Raw genomic sequence first — 23,590 nt, 5'->3', positions numbered from 1 at the left:
TTGAATTGTCACTAACTCTTATCTCCTTTATCTAATTCCGCTCCTAAAAAGACAAAGATGTCATCACATCATACAGATAAATGACATATGGATGGCATGATTTGACTTTCTAGGAGACTTGTGTTAAGGTGTAGTGTGATGGGAATAATTATTTAAACTTTTATATAATGTTCAATCAAATCAAAAGTATATTCGATTAGAATAAAAGTTAATGTCATAGAGTAAAGATGATTTAATTCTCCCTTAACTTGAAATTAACTGAACCAACTGCCAAACATTCAAAATACCTTACTTCCAGCATTATTACCCCTGGCAAACCACTTACCTTAAACTTGACTACAAGACGAAGGCTTATACATTTTGTACAAAATAAAATACCTTGCACATTTTTGCATTCATATTTATTTTTAATGAGCTCCAACAAGCTGTTTGTAAATAGCATTTATATTATTGACATTTTGAGATAGTTTTATCCTTTCTCAAGATTTTCGTAACAAATTATCTCGATATCTCTATTATCAAAAATTATATAGAACCTTAAATGTAACAAGTTTTTATTAACATTTAAAACAAAGAAAAAACTACTTACATAAACATTATTGACATTTAATACAATTAAAGCCTAAGAAAACATAACCTAATTAATCTATAACAATTTCTTCTCCAAAAAAACACATCTACAAAGTATTTCCACCTCTACATCTAATTACTTCTTCACAGCGACGAGACATACTTAAAATCAAGCAGCGAATTTGGTCTTGATCACTTGCATCCCAAACTTCTCTCGCCATAACTTCTATGCCGTCAAGAGAGACAGGTGGTGGTTATCGGCTCCTGAATTGGCGATCAATAATATCCCACAAATTAACAAATCATGGGATTTGAATCAGATCTTGTTCAGCGAGACGCCTTTGTATAGTGTTTCTACTAATTTGAATATGAACATCTGCCACTTGTATTTGTTAATGTCTTATTGTGACAAAACATTCTCTTATAGTCCGAAGCCTAACAAACTGATATTAGCGTGGTGTTATGAGTCTTCCTCTTCCTTGTCCACGCCGTCTCGAAAGGTCGTTTGTTTCTCGAAAACGTTGAATGACTCATGATATTGTAGTATGGGATTCTCTTAACCTCAAGCCTACTTCACCATAACTTAATCCTACATCAGCTAAAGTAATTGCCTGCACACATTCATCTCGGCTCAGATTTCTTGAAATACTGTCCATGTCAACTAACATACACAAAACAGCAAAACAATTTATTGAATTGTAAATAATATTGACAATCTAAAACTATCCTGTCAAATTGTTTTATTTTTCATAGTTAACTAACTACTGCCATTAATGAGTATTACAATTGAATAAAATCACACGTTATGCTTTGAACGTACTTTTCTTTTTTGATAATAAATATATCAATGACTTTTTTACGCAAATGTTGAATAAAAAAATGTAGCTATCTCGAAATATTAATAGCGTTTATAATAATAAATTCTAATAAATCCCACAGGATGTTGCAAAATCAGATGAAAAACAACTTTATTTTTACACCTCGTAAAAACACACCTCGTACACCTTAAGACGTTGACATTTCCCAGAAAACATTAAAACACTGCAATGCGAAAAAAAAATCATCAAAATCACATGTTTCTAATACATTCCATAGGGTGTTGCAAAATTAGATGAAAAATCACAACCTTGTTTTACACCCAGTATATAGGTAAAACGTTGACGTTTCTCAAAAAACATTAATGTATTAATTAAATAGAAATATACCTACAATTTTAATATATATATATATATATATATATATATATATATATATATATATATATATATATATATATATATATATATATATATATATTTCTTAATATAAGTAATATATAAATAAATAATGCTGAGACATCATTAAGGAGTTAATGAAACTGATCAAGAAGAACCAGACACTTATAATCATGGTAGATTTCAATGCTAAGGTAGGTCGAGGACGTGTTGAAGATGTTGTGGGTAACTTTGGCTTAGGAGATCGAAACGAGTGAGGTGACATGCTAATCTAGTTCTGTCAAGAAGAAAAATTAATCATTGCGAATACCTGGTGCAAACAGCCACTTCGGAGACTCTACACCTGGCAGTCTCCACAACATGCGCATGACAACATCGTAAGAAAACAAATTGATTTTTTATTGATTAATCAGATATACAGAAATGGATTGCAAGGAGTAAAAACGTTCCCTGGAACAGATATCGGATCTGATCACAATCCCGTAGCAGGCAAATTGAAAATTCAGCTTAGAAAATTAAAAGAAAATCCATAAAGAAAATTGATATAAACAGCTTAAAACAACCTAACGTTAAACTAAAAGTCACAGAAAATTAAATGAGGCAATTGCGGATATCACGGCAAGATCAAAACAACCGACCAGTATAGAAGACAAATGGAATTGTATTAAAAAGCTATCGTAACCACCACCAGGTCTCTGATCGCTTCCCAAAAGTACAAAAAGAAGAATTGGATGACTGACGAAATATTATCAATGATGAACGACCGCAAATCATTTAAAAACAAAGGAACAAACCAAACATCAGCAGATTAACCGACAAATACGAAAAGAGTGTCGCAAAGCTAAAGAACAGAGGCTGCTAGACAGGTGTGCAGAAATGGAGGACTTGGAAGAAAAACATGACCACTTTAACATACATAAACTCGTTAAAGAAGTGACAGGTCATACAAAACCTTGCAGTTTTAACAGTATTGTGAAGGACAATAAATTAATTACTGATCCCAATGATCTACTTCAACATTGGAGAAACTACACACAGCAACTACACTCAGACAACACTAGAAGAAACTCTGAAAGTGAATATAAAAGTGAAGCCTCCCCCAAAATATTGAAGTAAGAAGTTGTAAGGGCAATCAAACAGAGCAAATGGAAAAACAGGAAATCAACCTTTATACCAATCCCAAAAAAGCAAAACGCTAATAGTTGCGACCAATTCCGAATGATCAGCTTATTGAGCCAGGTCCTAAAACTCTTCTTAAAGATAATTCACACAAGAATTTACAACAGATTTGAAAGAGGCATTAGCCCCACACAGTTCGGTTTCAGACAAAGATTTAGCACAAGAGAAGCACTTTATAGCTTAACTGTCCTACTTCAGAAATGCAGAAATCAGCAAAAAGATGTCTTCCCATGCTTTATAGATTACCAGAAAGCATTCGATTGTAATAATTATTCAGAATTAGTAAGATTGCTCCAGGAACGTTCGATAGATGAGAATGACCTTAAAATCATAAAGAACCTTTATATGAATCAAGTGGCATCTGTCAGAGTAGGACTTGAATCTACATCATATTTCTCAATCGAAAGAGGTGTACGACAGGGTTGTGTTCTGTCACCGTCTTTACTCTGAAACGATTTTCGATAGAGCCTTAAGTGACACTGAAGATGGAATCAAAATCAACGGACAGACTATTAGTAACCTTCGCTATGCTGATGATACAGTCATAATAGCTGATAGCCAAGAAGCGCTACAACGACTAATAGATAGAATAAACACTGAAGGAGAACGACTGGACTTGAAGATTAATATAGGCAAGACGAAGGTAATGGTGGTTAGCAGAACACGAAATATGCAATTAAATATAAGAGTAAACAATAAGAACATCCAAAAGGTCCCCAAGTTCAGATATCTCGGTAGTTGGATAACTGAAAACAGACATAGAGATACGTAGCAGGATTGAGCAACCCAGAACAACAGGTACTAATATGAGAACCTTGCTAAGCAACAACAGCCTTAACTTAACGCTTCGATATCGCTTTGTAAAATGTTACATTTACTATGTAACATATTACATATTATTATATTACATATGTACATATTTATTTTTATGCTATATGGTGTAGAAACCTGGACCATAAAGGCCAATGTGATGAACCAATTGGAGGCCTTTGAAATGTGGGTATTAAGAAGACTACTTAAAATTCCCTGGACAGATCACACAACAAATGTCGAAGTATTTCCAAGTACCAGTTCTTAAAGCTTATTATGGAAGGGAAGATAGAAGGAAAACGGTGCATCGGATGAAAGAAATACTCATGGCTTAAAAACATAAGGGATTGGACAAACCTCGATGCCCATGCACTCTTTAGAGCCACACAAGACCGAGAGGAGTATGCCAGAATTGTCACCAACATCCCCTAATTGGATAGGGAAACATAAGAAGAAGAGACATCAGACGCCTTTGAGGTGCAAAGGGAAGATAGATGTTGGCCAGCAAGAGGTGAGACAATCGGTATTTTGAAAGTGCAAAGTTGGCGATTCGATGATGCGAACTTTTTATCAGTCAGTCAGTATTGTAGTTTTGGCTTGAAAGGAGTTTACGTAATATTGTCATACCCGGAAATATTGCTGAGTGTGTTTGATTTTAATTCGTAAACAATTCTCAATTTTTATGTATCAATCTTGTACTTGTAAATAACACCACTACAGTTTGTTTTTGTGTAATAAAGACTTCCAGTATTGATCGCGGGTTTTAATTCCAATGCAAGTGCCTTTTCAAATAATAAAGAACTACTACATATACAGTTGGTGATCAAATTATTAGAGCCACCCCATAAAATTTGACTTTTTGTTTAAAAATGGTATGTAATTGAGCTATATATAACACATATTTTTGTGCTTAATTCTATTTTACTGTGATTTGGAATCTTATAAAGTTTACAAATACTAAAAAAGAAACGAGTAATTATATAAAACACATAAATTTATGCCTTAAGCCTAATACTTGGCAGTGTCATACTTTGCAGGAATGACTGGCTGGCACCTTTTTGACATATTTTCTATGCATTTCTGGCAATATTGTGGAATTGTTCCACTCCTGTGCCATACTTCTATTAAGCGCTCGATCAATTGACGCCTTGTAGTTATAATTTCATTAGAAATTTCTTATTCATGAGCTTCCAAAGATTTTCTATTGGATTCAGATCTGGCGAGTTGCCAAAGCCGTTGTCTGGTTGTCAGCAAGGAATTTTGTAACAGTTTTTGCCTTATGGCACGGTGCCGAGTCATGCATAAACGTGAAACTCTTATTCGGGAACCATTCCTAGACCTGGGGAAACATTTTTCTTTGCAGTACTTTTAAGTACTGGTCCTGCCGTATTGTTTCTTCGACAAGAAGGTTCTTTGACTTCTTAGAGTCTACCAGTTCTTTGACTGTTTATGATAGACCACACCATAATGTTTAGGGGGTGCTTTACTGTCCTTACAATACAATCAGCTTTATCTTTTCCCCAGGTCTTCTCCTCCCAAATTCAGCTCTATCCATGAGGATCTGCACGGTAGATTCGTCTGAAAAATAAACCTGGAATATTATTATTTTAGAATCGTGAAAAAATTAATCAACGGTAAACTACATAAAAGAAAAACAATGTTAAGGAATGTTATTTACCTAATCAATCACCAATGGTCCAATATTTGTAATCTTTAGCCCACTGAAGCCTTTTTCTTCATGGCTAGTGTGAGTAGCGGCTTTAATTGCAGAGCGACAGGTTAAAAACCCCAGATCCTTTATTCGCCGATGAGCTGTCATTAGTGAAATACTGGTGCCAGACTCATGTATCATTTTCGTTAAAATCCTTCAATGATTTCTGTGTGCCAAGACAATATCTCAAATTTTTCTTTCATCTTGTGGTGTTGTTATTTTTTTTTTCGACCACATTTTTGTTTGTGCCGTTAGAAATGGAGAGACTATTTTTCTGTTGGAGTGATTCTTGTTCAATAATAAAGTTTTTATTTCGACTATTTTCTTTAGTGAGAGGTCTTTGGCTTCTCCCATGATGTTCTGGTACCACTAGTGTAACTTAAATGCTTTTTTGATAAATTCACAAAAAATAGTATACGACTGTCAGAATATCACTAGAGAGCAATGGAAACTATTTATTATAACTCTAAACACCAATATTATACAACAATATGAACACGAGTTGCAAGCTAAGTTGGACAGCACTGAGAAACAATGGCATCTGAGTCACGAATTGCAACGCTTGCTATGTTGCAACTGTGGTAAGACTATTTATTGTACTCATAAAGTGTTACAAGATAATCAAATGGAAACAAACGCATTAATATATATATATATATATATATATATATATATATATATATATATATATATATATATATATATACAGTGATGAGTGGAAAGAATAGAAGACAGATTAAGTTGTGAGATAGTACGAGATAAAGCTAATTTTTAGACGTGGCTATTTTACTTCAGTCATAATTATACGGATGACCTCGAAAATATTTTATTTTAATAATTTTTGATGTTAGAATAAATGATTGAATAAATTAAGATATATTATAGTAAAAAACATTAATTAGTAGCGATTTTAAATTATAAATTTTTAAGTTTATTTAATAATAAAAATAACTCAACTGAAATATTTGACTAAACTAAAGGTAAGTATGTTCTTTCAGAAAACAATTATTGTATGTAGAATTGGTGTAATAGTAAGAGACGTGGTCTATTGACAAGAAGATTGGGGTTCAATTCACATCAAGGATAAAATTTTTGTTTTACTCAATCAAAAAATAATAGAAAATATGATACATATAAGGTAACAAGTTTTCGAAAAACTCATTATTTACAATTTATTCTTATTCCAATGTTATAAAATAGAAATAAAAAATAATTCAAATTCAATTCCAGTTTTACAGTCTTCAGTTGTGAATGCAAAATAATCCGGCGAATCTCAGTGTTAATATCAATTCCTCTGTACAGGTAGATTTACAGTTCTCTGTCCTCTGTACAGTTTATTTTTGTAGAATTTTTACTTATTTAAACATTCTTTAAACGTTCTTTTAATTTTGAAGAATTTTTACTTTATTTTCGAAGTACAACGATACAGTTTTTTCAATAAGAAATTTATGTTTAACTTTAAACACTTCTAATACTAGTAACGAGTGACATAAATGTTTAGTAATTCAAAGCAAAACGATCTCTGCACAATTTCAAATTATTCAAAAAAAAAAACCACAGTGTGGGTTTTGAACTCTAATCGTCTGCGACGACTGTGTCGCAGTGCCAAATTCTTACCACTAAGCCACGAAGGATTCATAAGTATTCTGTGACAAGAGTGTATAAAACTCCTCAAATCATAGTAGAAATTATTCTTGGTTAATAATTTAAAACTTTAGATTAAATAATCACTATTAATTAAATTATTTTATTCACATTTTTGCTTTATTGTGGTCAATCAGTTTTTACTTTATGCCAAATTAAAAATGGAAATATGTCACACAAACGACGTTACACATAATAATTATGACCGAGGTGATTTAGCTCGAAGCTAACGTCTCAAGGTGTGAGACTATCGATGGTGGTAATGTAATGTAAATTATAGGTTTCTACCGATTATTTCCCACCTCTACGAGTTTTATCTCTTTTTATTTCACAAGGTAACTGTGTTTTCTATCTCTTACGTTAAAAAGCCGGGTGGTAAGACACTCATCACTGTATATTATACAATTCAATTATATACCCTTTTTGTAAAAACAATTTTACTTGGTGGCTCTAATAATTTGATCACCCACTGTATATGCTACTTTTATTTTGTAAATAATAAATGTATTTGATGCCTGTGTATACTAAATGAAAAACTGAAAACGAACATTGTGTTTCATTTAGAAAGGAAAGTTTAGAAAGAGAAAGGGGAGACCAATGAGGAATGTATCAACGCGCATGTCAAATTAATCTTACACATAAGTCTCCTACAAAATCAAATCATTCATACACATGTTTTACTTAGTTTGAGAGCTGAATATATCAAAATTTTTAGGGAAAAAAGGGAAATTTTTATATCAAATAAAAGGATAATTATATTAATGCAATAAATTTAGTAGTTGATAGCATTAATTTAAATAAAAAAAAACTAATAATATTTACAAATAACAACGGAATATGTACTAGAAAAAAAAATAGAAACTTTGATTTTTACAATTATTATTAATAACAAAAATGAATAAATTATATCTTAAAGCTATGCTTATTACGCATTACGATTTAAATGAAATACGTACCTTAGAACTCGCACTTATTGTCTCTGATACGCTCTTGTTAGCTTCTGCTACTGCTTTTAGCAAAAGATTCTTATTAGGCTGCGACGAAATTGCCGGCAGTGATCTAGGTTTCACTTTAACCATGCTACGTACTGCCCTAGTTCTTAATTCGTCTTCAATGTCTGGTTCTTCGGAGGGTTTCTCCGGAATATGAATCTTTGACATTACACCAAGCCTACTATGAACACTCTAAAAGAAAGGAAAAAATTAATAACAATAAAATATAATAATCCTTCGTTTGTCGTATGTAATAAGCCTGTGGGGGTTTTAATGTTATAAATGTCACACGTTTGTTATTTGTAAACTATCTGTTTTGTTATACGCAATTTTAATTTATTTTAGTTCTATTCCCATATAATCTTTGTACATTCTCCGTATTCATACCCCGAAGATTATATTTCTGTTACTTACATCTAGTCATATAAAATTATTTGTATAGGCAACTCTGACTTGAAATGCCAAATTTTGCTTCGAAGTAACGGATGCGGGAAAGTTTTTTTCTACACTGCACGCCACGAAAAAGAAGCAACCTAAAATTTTTGCCATTTTTTAATTTTTACGAATCATACCACAAAGTGATTGTCATTAGATGTTTGTGTAATGTTTAAGAATATGTTCTAAAGCAGTATGCAATCATTTTTTAAATAACAAATGTCAAAAAATAACTTCTTCCAAAATAATGATTTTATTGAAAAATAAAAAAAAATTTAACATTGTACATTTTTTCTGTTTTCTTTATAAAATTACAATTAAGTCGTAATTATTAATACTGTGTATTACCACCTCTACTCCTCATTCGGTTTGGCATTGAATTGATCAAATTCTGGATGTTGTTTTGAGGAAAAGATTTCCATTCTTCCATGAGCGCCAACCGAAGCTGCTCACGATTTATTGGAGCAGGTATTCTGTTGCTTACCCTTCGTTTGAGTTGGTCCCAAACATGTTCAATCGGGTTCAAATCTGGACTTTAATCCGGCCTGTTCATTTTTGGCACACCGACAGTTTCCAGATATTGCGTTACCATCCTGGCTACGTGTGGCCGCGCGTTGTCTTGCATAAAAATAAATTTCTCGCCGACAAACCCAGCAAAAGGCATTACATGCTCGTCTAGAATTTCGGTAATGTATCGGTGTGCATTCAACGCTCCTCTATCAATAAATACGAGATCAGTACGACCCTCAAATGAAATACCTGCCCAAAACATTACCAAACCTCCTCCAAAAGCAACACGTACTCGTCGAACACAAGCAGCATATCGTTCCCCACGTCTTCTGTATGTTTTGATGCGACTATCTGAGCCATAAAGAACCATCCTGGACTCACCACTAAACAAAACATTTTTCCAATCTTCTATCGTCAATGATCGTGGTCTCTAGCAAACTGTAGTCGGCGTTGTCGATGTGCTGCTGTTAACAAAGGTTCTGTTGCTGGACAGCGAGCCTTTAGACCAAATTCTCTCAACCTTCTTCTCACTGTAGAAGTGCTTAAAGTCCACCCGTGAGCATTTTGAAAACGGTTTTGGATTGATCTAGCCGTAAAGATTCGATTTTGCAAAGAAGTGCGTTATAAAGAACGGTCTTCTCTGGCCGTCGTGATTCTTCCCGGGCCTGATCATGGTCGTCGTTCGTGAGATCCAGTCTCTACGAATCGTTGGTAAATTTTTTGGATCATACAACGACTGACTCCAAGCTGTCTAGCCACTTCTCTTTGACTCATTCCATTATTAATCAAATTAACAATTTGAACAGATCTAACAAATCTCTCAGCCATAGTTTTAAATTTAAAAATTGCACAAGTTTACTCTTCGAACAACTGTACACTAGTGAAAAACAGAATAGCCATATTCCAAGAAAAATGAGGTACAAACAACACGTAGATTATCCGAAGTCATAAAACTGAGATCAATTCTGCAAATTTATTACCCTTAATTGACCTGTCGGCCCCGTTTGTCGATGCCTAAAAGGCGCTAAAAGTGTTTCTGCATTGTGGGAATTTAGTTAGAATAGAATAAAGCTATTGAAAAATTCTTACAAAATTCTAGGTGGCCTCTTTTTCGTAACGCGCAGTGTATATCTTTTCTGTATATAGTGGGATTTTTGTTCCGAAACCCATCTCTACTGTTTAAATCAAATCTTGGGGTGAGTATTCGTTAACTTAAGTAGCTAATATTCTACAAATATTTAATGCTTTCTTATCATACTCTTTTTGATTTATTTTTCAATCAAAACCTACCCAACCTCTATATGCCATGTGCTCTTTTCGAATTTATTAACGGTATATGTAGATGGCATCTTAATTTATCCTTGCTGTTTTCTTTTTAAAAAATTTGTTTTTCTACATACTGGCAAGGCAATATTTAAATTTATGCTCTCGCTAACAAAACTCTTTTTGTAGTTTTTCTCCACAATAAAATCCGTCCCAAAATTCATGTAGTCCACAACATATAGCAGGCTAAAGTACCATGAAGAAGACAAAAAATACCTAACAACAGGTATTGCTACAACTTCAGCTACATCAATAAGTACCTAAAAACTACAGCTACTACGACAATTTATATTATAAAATATTGACTGAATTTAAACAAACCTTATCTGATCGTTTGCGAGTTTCTTCAGATCCAGATGAGTCCCTTTTACTCCTTGACACTCTCTTGTCATCGGATCTCCTTCCATCACTCCTATCTCTGTCATTTCTAGACCTCTTGTGTTTCTTTTCATCCTTAGAACTATGTCTATCCGATCCTCGCTTCCGACTTTTAAACTCTAAATCAGATAAACTTAATCTCTTTTTCTTTGAATCCGTGTCACTTGTAGAAGAAACCCTTTTTCCTAACCTCGATAGCACTGAACTCTTTCTAGGCGGTGTTGTAGAAAAGTCTTCTTTTTCAAATGTGATTGGAGATGGTCTTTTGGGTTTTTCGGGTGTGTAGCTGGTTTGATGGTCAGAATCATCCATGGGATCAGTACCTTGATCTTCTATCTGTAATTCCACTTCTCTTTCTACTGAATTTTCTTTATGAACAGGTGTTTCAGTCTTGACTAGAAAGAAAAACATGATTTCAAATAAAAAATTATCTTGAATCAGAGGGCAGCATTTGCACAATTATCATCATCATCATTATTGAAAACAAGATGAATACATCACTTAGGTTTAGATCTGTCAATTGTTATATCAATGGCAAATGTTGCGTGGTCTAGACAAATAAAAAAACACAAACAACGATAATTCAAGCTCTGAAACATTTGATAACCTGTGAAAGATACCACGATAGTCAATGCTACCAGCTACTAACAATAATATGTTATGTCAACAATTTATTTGACTTTATGTGATACTGAAATAGAGAAAAAAAGAGAAAGAGTAAATGTTTATAAGCTTAAAAAGTGGTACTTATCTATTATTAAATCATTTTATGTACATAAATGTAATTTTTTTAAACTTTTTTTTTCATAGGTTACTATAGTTGGGCCGCCGAACAGATAGAATTATTACGTGATCGCCATGCGCTGGTTACGAGTTTCAGTTCCCAACGTCACAAGTTCGATTTACACTAGATCAAGAAGAGAGAGATTTTACAATTATTATCGCAGTGAATGTGGTGAAATCCATAACCCATACATAATATACATATTGAAAACTTAATTCTATTTGTCACTGTTATAATGGAGTTATGATATTTACAATTTATTATTGATTATGTAGTATGAATAGTGTGACCAAATAGTCCGAAAAATCATATCAAATTAAAATTTCTGTATTTTAATTATCGTCTTCTAATACGATTTAAAAACAATTCGTGTATAGACATGAATCATCTGTATTACGAGGCATGCTGCATACAACGATGTAATGATTGCTGATCAATGTTTTTTTTTTCGGTTTTGTCAACCATTTTAAGTAAACAAACTTCATAATTTCTTTTATGCTATTTAAAATCAATCCCATTGCATGATTCATTTCCAAACCATTATGTGCTTTGAACCAAAATCAAATTTGCTGCGTTGCAATATGATTTTATGTAAAAATTTATTTTATATTTTATGTCAGTAATCAGTTTGAAGCCGCAAATAATGCAAGTTAAATATTCAATAAAATGATGATATTAAAGTTGTATATTTAAAAAAAATGGCCCAATTTTCATTGAAAACTCCTCAGATGCTTTTTTATATGTATTTAAAAGTACACATTTTTCTTCAACAGTAAATTTTGTTTTTTTGCCCTTTTTCTTAGAGGCGAAAGAGTATTTCCATCCATATTTAAAATAAACGATAATCTAACAAAAACTGATTTTATTTAATATGGTGCGTTGTGTACACGGATTCTCCCGTTCGGTTTCATACGCAAGTTTGCAGACAACCAATCACAACTCTGCAACTCTCCGACACTCGGTGATCACGCGACCTTGGGATTCTATCTGTTCGGCGGCCCAACTATAGTACACGTCTTAACAAACAAAATCAGCCCCGGATCATCGAGATCCATTTAGCCAAATTATCTGGAAAAGCCTTAGAATTTAGCTCATTTTTCAAAAATCTTATAAACAAATTAAATTTGTTTTTAAGTTCAGGTACATTTAAACAAATTTTAATAAACAATAAAAAAGTTATTAACAAATTCAAAAACAGCAATTTGGTTGTTCATTTTGCAATAACTTTTTTGTTTATTAACCGAATGAACAAAGAAGTTATGAGCAAAATAATGAGTTTGAAGTTTTGATTGTTTATTTAAAAGTAGTTCCACTAAAAAATTGATGAATCCCTAGATGAAAGTATTTTTGTAATATCTCATACTACACTTTTTAACTGTCAAACCCGCCTATACAGTTGTGTCAAGTAAAGGACAGTTAAGTTAAGTTTCTGGGTCCAGAAATGCCAGGTAAGTTCAAATTGATGTTAATAAACTTTAATGTTCAGTGAACTAGACAGTACAAGCCATAATGTTTTGAGTGAAAGGGAATGAGCCTTGACAAGGTGTGAGATTTAATTAATTAGTTTAGGTATAATAGAAACATTAGCCATTACCTTTCTTTGTTTTAAGGTAGTAAGGTTTAGTATCTTTTTAACTTCAATCATATGGTACTTCTCCACGTAAGTGTTGATTTACAATTCAACAAATATATAACTTTGTTCAACTCTTTTTTAGCTGGTCCTTGTGAATCTAACAAAAGGGAAACAAAATATCTACTGTATATTCAAGAAGCGACCCAACAAGACAAAACAGTTTTCGATGTATTTTTTTGAGAAATTAACAGTTTCTTCTAACAATCCCAAGCATCCTTATTTGCTATAAGTATACTACAATATCATCTAACAAAATGGCTTTTCATCAAATAAAACACATATACCTTTAGCTGTACCTATAGATAACCATTAATATATCAATATTTAAAAAATATCAATAAATCTGTGATCAAATAAAGCTTATCTAAGATTTTGGGATAAAAAATTTATTTCTTTACCTTTTTCTGTTTTTAATTTAATGAGCATTTCTTCATCTACATCACTATCGACTGTGATTCCTAACCTACTCTTTACATTTCTGATTTTTCTTTCAATTTCTTCAAGATCTCTAGCCGCGGTAGAATTCATTTCAGAGAAAATTGAAGTGTTAAACTCAGTGTTGCTTGTTTCTTCATCTGTATTATTTTGTGTTGAACCTCTAAAAACCATTAAATAATTGTAAATATAGAATTGTACAGTTACACAATTTTCGAACAAAAACAATTTCATGCAATGTTCACTCACACCTATATAGATACATATAATAAAAAAAACATATAGTGTGCTCCAAACAGTTTTAAACAAATAGAAAAAAATGCATAACAAAATATACTTGTTACAGGTTCATTGATGTGAAAATACCCCTTATACACCAGTACATGATTCGATTGAAAATAAAAGTCTAATGTATTATATCTATCTTTTTAGGGGCCTGCCTGTATCTGTTTTGCCTCTTGGATTGTAATTATATTTTTTGGTGGTCTTTTGTCTTGGATCGTGTATTATGTCAATTCAATTCATGTTTGCAGCTATCTTGTCGTCTATACTATAGCATATATATATATATATATATATATATATATATATATATATATATATATATATATATATATATATATATATATATATATATATATATATGCGCTCATCTTTCAAACGCACTAAACACTTTTTGATCCCATTAAAGATTTAGGAGTCTTAAGTGATAGAAAGTGCCTGCAAATTTAATCAAAACTATGTTTATCCCATCGCAAAACCCAGAACAAGGTTCCTTGACAACATCGATGAAGACATGAGAAATATAGGAATATGTGCTTGGCGGAGGAAGGCGATGGATAGGGACCACTGAAGAGACATTATTGAGGAGGCTAGGAACCACACAGAATTGTAAAGCCAGATAATGATGTTTATCCAATCTATTCCTGCACACTTTCTATTTTTCATGTCTTTGAGAACGGTTTGTAGTTCATTCATCGGTGTTATTATTTCTGATCTCTTGTATATACAAGAGGTCTCTTGTATACACCAGGTTATGGTGATTTATAGGTCAGACAGGTGACTGGATTATTTCCTAACGCAGGTGCTCACAGGACATGGGTGAATGCCTATGCCTGTGGACACATACGATGTTGGAGTGTAACAGATGGATAGTAGAAAGAAGCAGAATGGAGGAAGAGACAGAGGTATGAATTTTGTGACAGTGAGAGAAATGATTGAAAGAAAAGTAGGTTGAACTAGTGTACATAATTACATCCGTACAGTAATCAATAAGAAAGCAGAGAAAAAAAAGACAGCCAAACCAACGGCAAAGGTAAGGGAAAAAGATCTTGTGAGTTGAAGGTATAGGGAATTCATGTTGATAAGAGGCGAACAAATGAGAAACGTATAAGTGATTAAGACTGTGGGGAAGGAAGACATGCCTGGCTGGGAGTGACGCCGTTCTACGAGCGATGAGTTTTCCATGCGGACCATGCGCTATCTGGAACGGGATTCCTTTCGAGAATTTCGCTTCTGGCGTATTTTTAAGAAAAAGCTACATAGTTAAATACTATAACTAGATACTTACTATACAATATTGTATATTATATTATAAAGTTAGAAGATAATGGTAATCCTATACCTAGTTTACTAATATTAATTAGTGCACTAGATATTATAATATTAGTAATTATAATTATAGAAGTCATTTTAATAAAGTTTGAAGTAAATAAAAATTGATAATTTAATCCGAGCAAAATATTAACAAAACTAATAAATAAAAAGAAAATCCAACACTTACAGTATAATGTTAGCACAAACAGTTTCAACAAATATAAAATATAAAAGGTAATTTACTCTCTCAATACTCTTTTCACACTGCCTTACAAATAAACACTGCATAATCCACGCATAATCTAAACAAATAGTGCTGAATCGCTTTACGGGGAAGAATTTTGTTTATAGTAACAAACCGATAACACTCGCTTGACTCAATACATTGAACGCGTTTTTAAGACCTTAACATACTGGGTGTATAAATCCCAAACTGAAATTGAATCGGTGAGTGAAAGAGTACATCGCCAAAACTGTTATTTTAAGAGAACTATAACAGCATATTTACAACAAACTAGTGGTTTTATATTTTCATACATTGTAAGTTGTAGCTTTGTGCTTCTTTATTAAATAGCCAAATAAAATTGATTAAAACAAAGTCCAGAAAAAAGACATTAGCAAACATGTAACGTGTACATGTACAGTTTTTCAATTATAAAAAAATACAATTCTGAAACTATAATTTATTTATATGTACATTGGTTTTGTTTAGAAATTTTTATTAGAGATGAGCAATAAGACTGAGCGTTAAATAAAGTTATCCTCATTTTTCTTAACGACTTTCCAAGAGGTAATATGCTAATAACTAAATCCTCTCAACATAAATTGGAGAATTTTCTTAATGTCTGCTATCTTTGCTTCATTTATTGGGACAGGTTATGTACATGCTTTTTCGGTAGGAAATTGAGGATTAACATTTGGCTTTACCAACTTAAATGTATGGGAAATAAGGCCTTCTCTATACTCGGCTGTGGTAATATAGCCTGATGCTTTGCTGCAATATGTGAATTGTCTAAATTGGGACTTGGTGAAATTAACTTTTTGTTTAAGAGACTTGCACGTCTTTTTTATAAAAATTGGGCCACCAGTTATTAAAGTCAGGAATATCTTTGTGTTTAATAGAGGTTATAGTGAACGGATTTGCTTTTCTGCAACTTAAAATCAGATCAGAACATGATCAGATCGCCTTATTAGTCGCTTAACTGTACCTAAAGCACGATCACGGGGTAAAAACGAGTGTCCTCGGATAGGGAAATAATGATATATTTTTTAAAGCCTTTGGTACTTGCCAGTATCATAAAAAAATCTTACCATTGTATTGTTGCGGTTCTGACCAGGACACCCATCAGAAAATATATCATCATCTAGCCTCAAATGTTCACTGCTGAACATAGGACTCGTCCTCGTGTTTCCAACTCCGTCTATATTGCGCCACTCTCATTCAGTTTTTATTTTTTCTTCTTAATTCGTCAGCCCATCGTGTAGGTAGTCGACCGACGCTTCTCTTGTCTTCCCTTGGTCTCCATTCCAATTATCTCTTTGTCCATCGTCCATCCTCATTCTAGCTATGTGTCCTGCCCATCTCCATTTTAGTCTGACTATCCTTTCGATGACGTCAGTCACCTTGGTTCTTCTCCTGACCTCCTCGTTTTTTATTTTGTCTCGCCTAACATGGATCGCTTCATTCTTCTCTGTGTAACTCTTAAGTTTGGTATCCGATGCTTTTGTTAAACTAAGTGTTTCTGCTCCGTATGTCAACACTGGGAGGACGCACTGATTAAATACTTTTTTCTTCAGGTATGTGGGCAGTTCACTTTAAAAGTTTCTCTCAGTTTTCGATATGCTGCCCACCCAAGACTGATTTTTCTCTTCAGTTCATGGGTCTGATTATCACTGCCGATCATAATTTCGTTTCATCAATATTGATGTTCTGGTTGGGTACCAAATTTGTCATTATTTTTGTTTTCGAGATGTTTATATTTAAACCTACATTTTCTGTACCCACAATGATTTCCTGTACCATCTCACTTGCCATTCTTAAGTCCTCAGCTTTTATGACTATCTCATCGGCGAAATGTAAGTTGTTTAGATATTCTCCATCTATCTTTATTCCCTTTGTCTCCTTTGCCAATCCAAACTCTTAAAAGCATGTTCCAGCACAGTATTAAAAAGTTAAGGTGACATTGGGTCTCTTTGCCTAACCCCCCGCTCTATTTTTATGCGATTACTTAATATGTAATTTGACAATGGTTGTTGTCTGTAGGTATATATTGTACAATAATTTTGTATACCTATAGTCTAGCCAACTGTGTCAAAGGCTTTGTGAAAATCGACAAATATTAGCACTAGAGGTTTATTGTAGTCCACTACTTTCTCTATTAGGGTTTTTATGCTTTGTATGGTCATTAGTTCCGTAACTTTTTCGGAATCCTGCCTGTTTTCTTGGTTATTAAGTCTATAATTTTCTTTCCATTCTTTTAACTATTATTCATGTAAACAACTATGGATGAGGAGGCTAATCGGTCTGTAATTCTTTAAATTTGCTTTGTCTCCTGCTTTATGAAATAGAATCATAGTAGCGTTGTTCCAGTCTGTTGGAATATACAGTTGTAATATTGTGAATATACAGTTGTAATAAGTTATATGCAAATTTATCAATTAATTTCAATATTGTGTGTGTGTATGCAAATCAAATTACGGTACCTGTGATGATGAACAAATCTTCTAGGTTGGTTGGGCAGCGTCTGTTTACAATGGGAGGTAAATTTTACACAAAACTTAAGTGTTTATCTCGCGTTGGATATACAAAGACTGAACTATGTGTGCGCGCACTGAATAAGCTTAGCTTCCCTTAATGAGGGGAGATGTCTACAGGACTGTATTAGTTTACGTACATAAAACATAAACATGCATTAATTAAAAAATTAATCTCTATTGTTCTTCTTCTAATATAAAATTATCGTCTCCTTCTTTTTGTGTAGACATGACTGTCTTTAAATATTTACATGGTCTTCCTACTGATCAGTCTACTTATTGGGGAACCGTCTCTTGCTGTCTTTACTACTCTATTTGTTGTCATTTGGCTTATATGATCGTTCCATCCTACTCTTCTATTTCTTACCCAGTTCTTGATGTTCTCCACCTTGAATCTACGTCATATATCTGTACTTCAAGCTATGTCCCATGTGTTTTAAAGTTAGAATTAAAATATAAAATAAAAATAATAAATGGATACAAAAATCGAAATATGTGCGAAGGGATGTAACATATATGTCGACAAGTTTTTCCTTCATGTGTATAAAACTATTTGAGACAGTCTATATTAATATATTTCTGAAAATGTGTAAAACTTTTGTTGACATGTGATATGTTTGTATTATCTCTTTCACCCTGTACATAACTGTACTTACCTTTTGGGACTATTAGATTCGCTTTTAACATTATCAGAGGATTTTTTAAATTTCTCTTTTTTTATTTTAATGTCTGGCTCTTCACTTGATTTCCTTTTAGCCACTTTCTTATACACCTCTATAAAAAATAATTATAATTACAATTTTATTTAAAATGCAAAAATAGAAATATGTATATATATATATATATATATATATATATATATATATATATATACAACTTGCGATCAATAAATTAATAAAGCGTCCATACATTGTTTTCCTACTATCATAAGAGCTTCCAGATACATTAGGCTAAAAGTGCCTAAAATGTCATCTATACCCTCTCTACAAATTTTTAAAGGCACGCCTTATGATGTTAATTTTGCAAAAACATATAGGATAATGTATATTATAGTTTTATAACGTTAGGGCAAGTGTTGGCAACAGTGGATTCGATATAGATAATCTGTACCCAATAAGTTAGGTTTTAATATTTTGTTGTATTCTCAGCACAAAAGAAAGATCATTTTTCCTAACGATAGGCTCTTCCCACCTAAACATTTAAGTTATTAATTTTCATGTCACACAAATTTTGTTCATACTGCTTTTATTTTACAGTATAAATGAACCTCGGAGCTCAAACGAAAATGAAGATGTTAGACCCACCTCAGTGGAAATACTGAACTCGAACAAAAATAATACAGCCTGTGGATCCTTAAAATAATTACCAAACATTGGATAATTTAAAATCTGGCTCAAAAAATATAATTCATCAAGCACTTGATACTCAATGGTCAGAAACGCAAAGGAAATAAGGAAAATATTCTTTCTTTAGTAACGACACTGTTCTAAATTTTTCTAGACACCTCCGAAGAAACCACTCTCATGAAATCGAGGTACAACACATTTTTTCAAAGCCATCAGGTTCTAGCGAAGGGAGACAGTTATTAGATGTATTTAGAAAAAAAAAAAGAGAAAATTTTTAAGTAGTAATCATTTTAAAAAAACCTATAAGAACAACAGTAAGTGATACAGAGTTTTTACCTTGTTCTGATTATCTGGGCAGGCATGTATTGTTGTCTACAATAATTGAGGCAGCAAAAATTGCAGTGCCAATGCTACTAAAAATTACCGCTCTGTTGCCCAAAACTTGTTATTGGAAAATTTGAAGATAAACCCCAAAACTGAGAAAAGAAGTATTCCCCATAATGATAATAATAATTTAATTTTCCCCATAATAATTTTTGGAAGTGAAAAAAGATCATAGCGCATATGTTGCATGATATATTATAAATCTCATGGGGAGAAACATTTAGCAACTGTTGCATCACAGAAAATGAGGGATCTTGTTAAATTGTTAATTGAAATAAGAAATATTGGCCCTCAATTCATAATTTGTTTGAAGCTCTTAAAGTGAAATATTTCGACATAATTGTGAGTGCCACAACAGTGAAAGACCATTTTGAATCACTTACTTTAGCACTCCATATGGGTACTAGCCTGAAACAATGTAACATTATAATATTTCTTGCTTTAAAGAAAAAAATAATTATATCCTACAATACTTGCTGCTGAGGCAGAAGTAACTTTGAAAACTATGACATACCTAATACAAAGCAACTGGAGCTATGAAATATCTAGGAAGGCTGCTAGTGACTTACAAGTAAATAAGTGAAATACAGTTACATTATTACCTTTTGTAACTGATTTGAAGTTGTTCAAAGACTATCTAATAATTACGAAAAATTTTGCTCTTGAGAAACTAACAAACAATAATAAAGATATCAAGTCAAATGTAACGCACCTCCTGCCATCTCTGAAATATAACTTCCTGAACAAAAAGTTGAAAGTTTGATGTTATTGACTACCCATTCTGCACCACTCTTTTGGTTCTCTCGATTTTATAATATTTCAACTTTAAAACATGACATTAGTTATATATTGTCTTCGATTTCACAATAATGCTTGTAAAAAAAGTTCAGAAAGAACAATAGGTCCTTTAATTCTTTCAGAAGTAAAGCAAGCATCATTGCCACTAATTAAACTTGCACAATTGGATTCATTTGCGGAGGAAATGTCTATTTTAAATTCCAATAAACCATTTCCACCCAATAAATTTTGAAATCTCACTTCATTTTTAGATGAACACCATGTATTATGAGATGGTGGGTGACTTAGATTATCTGTATTAGACTTTAATTTTAAACACCCTAAGTTGATTTCATCTAACCATCCTTTTGCTAAGTTGCTATTTGAATATAAACATAAACTTTCTCTTACTATTACATGCAGTTTCTCAACTCTTTCTTTGATCACTTTTTTCACTAATGTTTGTATTTTGAGAACGATTTCCGAAGTAGAAATTGAAACGTCAATAAACATACTTTAACCTTTATTTGTGGCTTATTCCCATTTAAATAGTAATTTCTTTCTTTTAACAGTTCAACAATCTTATTGGCCAATTCGAGAAAGAGACCTTGCAAGAAAATCTGTAAGAAATTGTATTACTTGTTTTAAATCTAAACCTTTATTTGCCAAATATACAATGGCAAGTTTCACTCTGTCATAAATTTTGCAGGACCATTTCTACTAAACAATAAATTAGGTAGGGCAGCAAAACAAATAAAAGGTTACACTTGTGTTTTTGTACCAAAGTTGTTTATCTTGAGCTCATATCAAATCTCTCAAATGACTGTTTCCTATCTTGCTTGAAGCGTTTCATAGCTTGATAAGGTATCCTAAATGATATTTGTTCAGATATAATGAAGATTGAACATTTTCATTACATTGAAGAAAAGGAGTAATTTTTTAAGTTGGTAATTCCTGTTTAAAATAAAATTTATGTACTGCATGACAAATGCCCTGTTTGGTTGTATCATCCAATTTTATTTATTCCTCTTGTCTCAACCTTCAAAGTATTATTATCATTTATTTCATCGTCTATTTTAATTACTCTGTACAAACTAGCTTCTGAAAGTTTTGTAAAAATACTATATAATGTAACTACATAGCTTACATTCATATTTTGTTCTCTGGCTCAAAGTCCTTCAAACACATTTCCGATCATAGTTTTTTCTTCACATGTTAAATTGTGACATTTCTTTTTGATACACAGTTCATTATTACTACTGTCAGTCATATTTATTATTTGTCTTAAAGTAAAAAGTATTTCTGCTTTATTAAAACCCCTGTCAGTGCGCTTATGAAACTGACTTACAGATAGTATACAATAAAAGAAGTACCCAAGAACAATGGAACTATAACTTCAAATTGAACATTTTCCTAGAACCCAAATTTTTGCCAAAACATTTGAACAGTTTAAAAATAGAACAGTCAAATTATTAAAATATATTTCATATAAAATGAGATCTATTCTATCTGAATGCATATTCTTTGAAAGGTCAGGAGAAGAAGGTTTATGTCAATTTTTAAGGGATTAAACAGATTCTGCAATAATTCACTAATTTGTTTATTTACCCTCAACTGGTATGGCGATTTAATTATTTTTTTAAGGTATGCTGGGTCAATGGTGACCCACGAATAAAAAATCTACACGATTTTAGATATGCAAGTTATGTTATTGAAGTTATACTTCTATACGCGTGCTTGACGTTGGAAATTTGCACAGGAGTGAATCAGTGAAATCATTAAATATGTAAGATATGAGTAAGAGAGAGAGACAGAAGATATATTTTCTCTTTCTCTCTCGAGAATAAAAATGTTCCTTTTGTATTATATATAGGTAGGGTCAATATTGATCCATCATACCAGTTGAGTTAATAATTCGTTTTCTCCTTTTGTCCCAACAAAAATATTTTTTTCTAAAGCCTATTTTAATGGCCTATAAAAAACCATTAAAACATGAGTCATTACAATTGTGGTATTTTACTGTAGTAATAAAATTTATTGGTAAATAAGTAGATTATGTTTCAATAAACAAACAACTTTTCACTTATTCCAAATGCTCCAAATTTCTTTGAAGTTGTTTATAGATTTTGTGTCAGCAGTTATGAGCATGAATGAATGATTTGTAATTCAATAAAGGTTATACATAAAAATGTACCTAATACATTAGTAATTAATAATCTTATATACAAATACAATTAAATTTAGAATAAATGAAGGGCACTTATGCTATTTTTGCAGGCCTAGGATACCCAGCACTGAAAGTGTTAATCAAGGTACTCATATAAGGTACCAAATACCCAATGCTCCTTTTGTCCAATATTCCATTTATTTATGTTACTGTTAATTACTGATTTAAAACAAGTGTTTCATCAAAAGGTGATAATGAACTACAAAATAATGTTATCTATAATATTGCTACAAATTATATTGTACTTACCTGGATTTGTTACAGTTACTTCTTTCAGCTTCTTCAGGACAATATGAAGCCATTCGACAAAGGGGGATGTTTTTTCATTTAAAAATAAATACAGATCTTCATTCATTTGGGCTTTGGTTCTTCTATTTGCTACCATTACCATTATGTAATCTGGTAACTCATCATCTAAAACATTTGCTCTATCTATAACATTGCTTCCAGTATTATTAAATAACTTACCAACATAACAGTGTAATTCTAGTAGCTTGGCTTTAATAGCCGACTAAAAATGTAAGTCTTATTAGATCTCATACGTTAAAAAATACATAAAAAAAATTAGTTTTGGAGAAAGTTTGATTTAAAAGAATCATGCCATGTTATACTTACTCGCATTTTTTGTCCAACTTCTGCACCCACGCTATTCATTTTTAAATTTGATATTTGTAACACATATATTAATTTAATATCTCCGCAAATCACCGGTATTAATAATTTATCAGTTCTCTTAAATACTCAATTATATTAATATTTAAATATTAACCATTTTTTATAACAATTTTGTTGACACATTATCTTGAAGTTTGAGTGTTTGAAGTTTGACATTATAACTGCACCACAGAACAGGAATAAAAAATTATCTCTGTTAAAGTTACTGGGATG

At 32.1% G+C, this 23,590-nt stretch overlaps 1 protein-coding gene across 2 annotated transcripts in view; it reads right to left on the bottom strand.

The window, feature by feature from the left end:
- LOC140432410 (uncharacterized) overlaps positions 1-23,536 on the bottom strand; it is a 186,861-nt gene extending 163,325 nt beyond the window's left edge. The window contains exons 1-7 of one of the 2 annotated variants that reach the window (XR_011949800.1): positions 23,318-23,536; positions 23,171-23,213; positions 22,952-23,116; positions 18,625-18,742; positions 13,582-13,781; positions 10,710-11,161; positions 8,085-8,312 (exon numbers count right to left, since the gene is read on the bottom strand). Coding sequence is in view for 1 of the 2 variants with exons in the window: in XM_072520288.1 (XP_072376389.1) it covers positions 8,085-8,312; positions 10,710-11,161; positions 13,582-13,781; positions 18,625-18,742; positions 22,952-23,116; positions 23,171-23,213; positions 23,318-23,356 (1,245 nt within the window). In the remaining variant the exon portion in view is untranslated. The remainder of the gene's footprint in view (positions 1-8,084; positions 8,313-10,709; positions 11,162-13,581; positions 13,782-18,624; positions 18,743-22,951; positions 23,117-23,170; positions 23,214-23,317) is intronic. The other variant, XM_072520288.1, reaches the window with a different exon arrangement.
- Between the last annotated feature and the right edge of the window lie 54 nt (positions 23,537-23,590).

This window comes from Diabrotica undecimpunctata, chromosome 1 (assembly GCF_040954645.1).
Source record: "Diabrotica undecimpunctata isolate CICGRU chromosome 1, icDiaUnde3, whole genome shotgun sequence".
Classification (NCBI taxonomy): Eukaryota; Metazoa; Arthropoda; class Insecta; order Coleoptera; family Chrysomelidae; genus Diabrotica; species Diabrotica undecimpunctata.
This window is presented reverse-complemented; position numbering and strand designations above follow the sequence as displayed.